This window comes from Acyrthosiphon pisum, chromosome A1 (genome assembly GCF_005508785.2).
Source record: "Acyrthosiphon pisum isolate AL4f chromosome A1, pea_aphid_22Mar2018_4r6ur, whole genome shotgun sequence".
Taxonomy (NCBI): Eukaryota; Metazoa; Arthropoda; class Insecta; order Hemiptera; family Aphididae; genus Acyrthosiphon; species Acyrthosiphon pisum.
Genome location: NC_042494.1, coordinates 4,892,724 through 4,899,899, shown reverse-complemented (window position 1 = coordinate 4,899,899; position 7,176 = coordinate 4,892,724). Strand labels below are relative to the sequence as shown.

Sequence of the window (7,176 nt, the reverse complement as noted above, 5' to 3'; positions counted from 1 at the left end):
TTAGACAAATCGATGTTATTCCCTCAAAAGTATTATTCTCTATCTTTTTTGTAATAGGTGACTTTACTCTAAGATTACTTAAACGCATAGAAAAAATGATTTTGCGTAAATACGTTTTGTCTATGTTGCGCGTGAGCCAGAGAGAGAAAACGAATAGTGCGCTGACATCCTCTTAATAAAAAATTGGTATGGATACCTATATTTTATTGATATAGAACCTGTTGCCTAATTACCATTGCAGAGTTGGTTTAAAAGTTTGATTGTATACATATTAAGTGTTGCAATGTTGCAATTAACCAATATGGCTTGCACACATATTTATTATACCTACTGACCACTCCCCAAGAGTGGTATTTATGAAAAAAGTAACTTTTGGCTACGGTTATAGATAATTTATTAGTCGTGTGGTTTTTCATAGTCAATACAATTAATTTCAACCATGATCATTGGTTACCTACTTACCTAATTGTGAATTCGAAACCGCATGGAATTACAGCGGTCATAGAAGGGTGATATGCCACCAGAACGATAACTTATTATAATAGTACAACACTTTGATATTGATATAATATTAGTATTGGAAACTACGCATTACTTTTTTCGAATATGTCGCTGCATAGGACACAGACTCGTATCAAGCGTGGGTCGTGACTCGTGAGCATTTCTAAAGCATTTAACAGACATCCATCTGAAGGAACGATACTATTATCGAGAGAGCCGAGAGGGTAGATGTAGACATATATAAGAGACCCCTACCAGCCCCCATTCAGACGTGATCTGACAGAGCAACACAGAGCACCTTCACGACAATATCGCACTTATAATTATTATTTTGGATGTAGAATAACTTTTATGAACAATATTTTTGGACGAGTCAAATCAAATATTTTCTAAACACTAAGAAAAATGTACTGCTCCAAGTATTCTAAAACATTATAGAATATTTTCAATTTTATATTCGTGTTTATTTTTAACATTTTTTAAATAATATACAATTTTAAATTATATCCAGTCTACGCGAATTAAATTACACCTCACACTATCCTTTCAACGTTATCTGTATATACTATAGCTACACAACAAAAAAAAAACATGAATCAATATAAAATCAATACTTTCATCACTACTATCAGAATCTAAATTTGTATTACCCAATTTAGTTTCAGTACAAAACTTATCAAAAGTCACATATTGATTAAAATCGAGCGCATTTATTGTTCGACAAGTTTTAATGTCGAAATATTTAAAAAATCTTTCTAATAAAACAGGACTTGAGCCATTTTCCATGTCCTGAACAACATCCTGTAAAAGTATGAAAACATTTTATAATGTACAATCATAAGAAAGGTATAATATTAATATCTCTGTATGTACCTACGTGTTGATAATTAATTTATTGTATTTCTAAATAAAGTCTGAATAATCAAAGTTTATAATTTTGAAGATGGATCGAGTAAAGAAGTCGAGCGTATAGGTATTTTACAAAAGTGTTTATTCTGGGTGCCAATAATGAGTCCCTTGTACTTGAGATGAAAACTAATATATTTGCAGAATTCATAAAAGTTATTAGGGATCTGCAGGAGCTAAAAAGGCAATGTGAAATTTTGTTAATATTACAGAGCTTAACCTAAAGGTAAGATGGTTTTTTAAACATGTACGTCACAGCAGAGTTATGACGTAAATAAACTTAAAGGGGCTATATTATATTCACATAACTATCCTTTTTATACCAACATTTACAAGGTGGATTGTATCTTAACCGTAACCTTTCACGACTTTTTAGAAAATAAACCAGACAACCAATTTCAAATTATGTTTTATGTATTTAATAAAGCCACAAACAATATAGTACAACATATTTACCCTTCCTTGATCTCCATTCTTTACATTATATTTACTCTTCCAATCGATGCAAACAGGTACCACACCATTACTAAACGAAACTTTGTTTGCTAACACAATAACAGCAATGTCATCAGCATATAACCCATCAAGTCCATTAAAACCTTTATTTAGGTAAACCATTTCTCCCTGTATAATTGTTTTAATTTATAATTTAAATATCATAAAAATAATTGGTAGACTTTGAATTTTTACCTATACTTACTTTCACTATTTGAGTCAAGTCATTGTTAATAATTGTAAAATTTCTATCATACTTTCCAACGGTAAATTTGTATAGACTGTCGTTTATCGATATTTGCTTGGATAACATATCTTCTTGCCAAAAACAATTTGCCGCTAAAACCGTCATTTAATTAATTATCATTTATTCTTAAATGCATTGTACAAGCATTTTACCAGAAATTACTACATTTACAGAAATAATTGATCCTAAACATATCAAGTCATAATTGGAATTCGTTTTATTTAATTGATATATTCCAACATTCCAAGGTAATGTTACAAGTGATTTTTCACCATTGTCGATAAATTCGTCGTTTTTGACATACACTCTACCACAATCTACAACAATATTATAGATAAATTAGATGTACCTAATATTAGAAGCTCTATATTATATATTATAGGTACTATATTATATTATATTATATTATATCCTACACACACATTATAAACAATATCAAATGTCATAGTATAGATATTATTTTGTACTTGTGGTCATATTCGTTCCATACTCATATCGAGCACATAACTCTTTGGTCTCGTCTGAACCATCTGAACAATCCTTACGGTCATCACAGACCCACGACCATTCGATACACAGTCCATTTGAACAATGAAACTTATCCTCATCGTCTCTATAGTTTTATTCAAACATTCAACAAATTATCATTTAATATAGTTGATACAATTAGTTTAAACAATTATAATTAATATGTAAAAAAACAAGGGGTTTTGGTCCTAATATTAAACATAGATCATAGTATCATAGTATCATAATGATTGATGGAGCTTACTAAGACTTTAAGACTTTAAGCCCCCAAGACCCCAACCACCACTATTTTCGCCACTTATAATACCATAATATTTCTTTATATTACAGTCACTAACACTGAGCAAGATGATACAGCTTGTCGTTTTTCGAGTTTTCTGTCACACATAATGCTGGATCCTAAAAAAATAAATTCTCATGTATTAAATATGTAAGCAATATTTTTTTGGGTTAAGATTATTATTAATTAATAATTTTATATACTGTTTTTGCAGTGTTGAATGAATAGTAGCATATATTATTAGGTAATAATTTTTTTGATCTTATATATCGTACATTTATAATTTAAATTAAAGTTATTTATCTATACATTAAGTGGATCAGCAACAATTAAATAAAAAATGTATACAAACTGAAATATTTATATGACTGTTATAAATAGCCCAAAACAAGTCAAAATATATTGATAATTATATAGGCTACTGAAAATATTATTATAAGCATTCGATGAAAATGTCCCGTATATAAGGTTATGAGTTATCACTTATCCCAAAAAAGAAATAAATTAAATTATGTTAAAAACTGTGTTAGCTTAAAAAATCCTATCTTCTTAATTTACTATTAATTAACTTTTGGGAATTATAAATTTTGACCTGTTGAAAGTACTAACTAAATTCACTATTCCACTGAAAAGATATTGAAGTAGAAAATCACAGCATATTTTTTACTAGTTATTAAATATGTTCACAAAAAAAAAAACAAATATTAAGAATTAATAAAAACACACGTTATCTTTGTAAAATCGATATATTCATCGGAGCCGCTCAGAATCTGAAATAAAATATTTTTTTAAGTATAAAAAAGTAAATTTGCCAAGCCCGTTAAAAATTTATTTTTTAAATTACTTTTCTGTTTGTGAAACAGAACTCTTGTGTAAGCCAATATATTATGTAAAATGCAAATTTTCTTACCTCTACACTCTTTAATATAATATATACAGCACAAATAAGTCACAGGTCCAGCGGTTAGGCCTGGGCATTGAATGTGTATCAGATATCATGCTTTCAGGGCTGGCAAACGTTAAAATAACGATATGATTATAATGTTATATTTGATAAAAAACGATTGAAATTTGTGTACGTAATTATAACGGAAAGCGAACATCAAAAATAATTAAATACCACAAAACATAACGATTAACAAAATATACTATATATCATTAAGCAAAACATAACGCAAAACGTAATTTATAGAATATCATTGAACGAAAAATAACGCAAAACGAAATATTTTAAAATCTATTTATTTAAAAGGTTTCGTAAAATCATTTATTTCATGCAAACAATCTAAGAATTGATATTATCTTCCATATCCTGGCCATTACCTACCTTCATTAATTATGATTTTTTCAATTTATTAATAGGTATTGACACTATTTACGCAAAACTTTTTTTTTTTTTATTTTACAAATGCACATACACAATCTATACATTTTGCATAATAAGCGTATAAGATAAGAGTTTAAAAAAACATGGATTGTTTGAAGAAGAAGCCACCCATTAGTGACATTTACTTACTTGACGTTATATTTAGGGTAATTAAGGAATATTTAATTTAAATGGTCACGACACCATTTTCTTTTAAGTCTACGTTGTGGATTTCCAGGGAGTGAGAAGGTATGTAGCTCTTTTATTAGTGGGTTAGGGTGATTTTCAAGTCTGTCGAAAAAACGTTTGTAAAATAGTTTCACTTCAGTTACAACAGGTAGAATACCTAGATCTTGGTGGAGAGTTAAATTAGAGACGTAGAAAGGAGCGTTAGTGATTTTTCTAAGGGTAATGTTCTGAAAGACTTGAATTTTGTTTGTATTTGATATTTTGGCCGATCCCCAGAGTTGTAACCCGTATGTCCATATTGGCTTTAGGAGAGTTTTATATACAAGTAGTTTTGTTTTTAAGCTAGTAAATTTATTTTTTGTTAATATTGTTTTTAGTGATCTAGATCGAGCGTTAAGGATCAATCTTTTAGCTCTTATATGTTTGTTCCACGTTAATTTTTGGTCAAGGATTAATCCTAAATATTTAACAGCATTGAGTGGTGGGTACGCAAAACTTGATAAACTATAAAAGCAAATCTTGTTTAATGTTTTAGTTCTAAATAACGATAGACACATAACTTGGATAACGATTTAATTTTGAATAACGATAAACGCAATAGCTGAATAACGTTTTAATTCTAAATAACGATAAACGCAAAAATTGTATAACGTTTTAATTGTAAATAACATAAAATGGAATTTTTTTTCAATTGCAAGTCCCGGATGATATAATATATAGATTATAAGTATTAAAACTATAATATAGAAAGCAATTGTTATGCTTGTTTTGCTCCCATCAAGTAGAAATATCCCAAAATAATCTTTGTACCTACGTTAACGATATTATTAACATCGTACCAACTAACAAGTTAACTTATGCTACTACTATAATAATAGTCACAACATCACCTTATTTTTTGTCATGTGGTCTGTATAAACATTATTAAAATTATTAAAAAATAAAAATTAAAAGAATATAATATATTCTGATTCCAAAAATATGTTGGTTTCGAAGCAGAAGGTGACATTAATAAAAAATAAAATTAATAAAAAGTAATACAATAAGTAGTTATTTCAAAATCAAAGTACCTGCACTGCAAAATTGGTATATATTATAAACTATTCGAATTTAATATTATGTCTCATTTATAATATATTCAATATTTAAGTACCAACTATAGAACATTGTATTATGACACATGTAAGATTAAATTTAAATGAACAATTGTATAAACTGTTGAAAATTGTTGCACAATATGTAAAAACCTGTTTACATAAATATTGATTTCAATTATAGCCGGATTATTTTTTTCATTTAAATTACTGGTACAGTAATCAAAACTCATCACTTTAGATAGAAACATTTATCAAACTTTTTTGGTATATTTAATATTATACTTATATAATGTCATAAAAACATGATTTTCTATTTATTACTATATATTGTTAACACTGATATTACGTACCAAAAATTAAACATGAATATATTATCCAGGAATAGGTCACCTTCATGGTTAGGTTAGGTTAGATTAGCTAAAAAATGGTGAGCTGAGACTAAAGCAAATATATTTTAATATATAAACCTTAAATGCTTACACACAAGTTAGGTATACAAAATTAACGTCACTATACACTAAACCGTACAAATTCGAACATGTAGGAATTAAAATATACTGTAATTATATGATATATATTAATCACTGACAATATCTGTAGAAAATTTATTAATTTTTAACTTCATAAGATAACACTATATTATAAAAGACGATAATACCCATACAACTTTATGGTGGTATAGCGCCGATGTTCATAATATTATGTTCCTCCTACCAGCTATCCATATACAGCTATATATCACGTGATAGACCGAAGGTCTACGTAGATATGTGGTAGTGGTAATGAAATAAAGTGATTTACTAACTTGTTTTAATAGGTGGTACAATGTGTGGCAAGGGCGGGAAGTCAGCTATTTCAGTCACCGCGACGTGTACGGGACGAACCTCAGGTGAAGGCCGCATTTCACCCAAGACTGAAATTGTCTTCCTACACGAGCCACACATTATACCACCTATTAAAACCCGTTAAAAAAAACAACATTTAAAAAACATATGTATAGTTTTTAATATTTTTTATGATTCACATTTTTAAAGTTTTTTGAATAATAACATACGGTTTTCATTTCATATTCCAAATTAGAATATTTTTCTATGTATTTTGATACATAAAAATCGATTTTAGGACAAGTAGTTTAGGAGTTATAAGTATTTAAATTTAGATGTGCGAAGTGGTGTGGTAAGTGGTTACCCCGCAAAATGTTGGTCCATAACTACATTTGACAATACATACTTTAAATATGTACTTAAAAATCATAAATTAGTTATCCTAAATTAGATTTTTTTTCTCATAAAAATATTCAGAAAAAATAGGATAAAAAGTATTTGTCACCATTTAAAACAAAGGTTTTTTTCAAAAACATTAACACTTTTTGAATAATGAGTGTCCTACGTTAAATAAAGCATCTGGTCTTAGTCCTTCTTCCACATGAAAAAAAGCTTAAGGTTTTTCAACGTAACTATACATAAATACGTGTAGGTAAGACTGATTATTTAGATTATGTAGGTATATATTGTATTAGTCAGTCTAGCCGATCGTCGTCACTCATCAAATTTATCCTTCTTATCTC

The 7,176-nt window shown here is 28.3% G+C and overlaps 1 protein-coding gene across 6 annotated transcripts in view; it reads right to left on the bottom strand.

The window, feature by feature from the left end:
* LOC115033024 (modular serine protease-like) overlaps window positions 1-6,622 on the bottom strand; it is an 11,403-nt gene extending 4,781 nt beyond the window's left edge. Inside the window, exons 1-9 of one of the 6 annotated variants that reach the window (XM_029486531.1) lie at window positions 5,960-6,622; window positions 3,868-3,966; window positions 3,684-3,727; window positions 3,016-3,076; window positions 2,617-2,762; window positions 2,302-2,466; window positions 2,108-2,241; window positions 1,864-2,031; window positions 1,152-1,302 (exon numbers count right to left, since the gene is read on the bottom strand). In XM_029486531.1, the coding sequence (XP_029342391.1) occupies window positions 1,152-1,302; window positions 1,864-2,031; window positions 2,108-2,241; window positions 2,302-2,466; window positions 2,617-2,762; window positions 3,016-3,065 (814 nt within the window). In that variant the 5' untranslated portion in view covers window positions 3,066-3,076; window positions 3,684-3,727; window positions 3,868-3,966; window positions 5,960-6,622. Of the gene's footprint in view, window positions 1-1,151; window positions 1,303-1,863; window positions 2,032-2,107; window positions 2,242-2,301; window positions 2,467-2,571; window positions 3,077-3,683; window positions 4,084-5,959 lie in introns of those variants that run through there. The other 5 variants (XM_029486529.1, XM_029486530.1, XM_029486528.1 and 2 more) reach the window with 5 other exon arrangements.
* Between the last annotated feature and the right edge of the window lie 554 nt (window positions 6,623-7,176).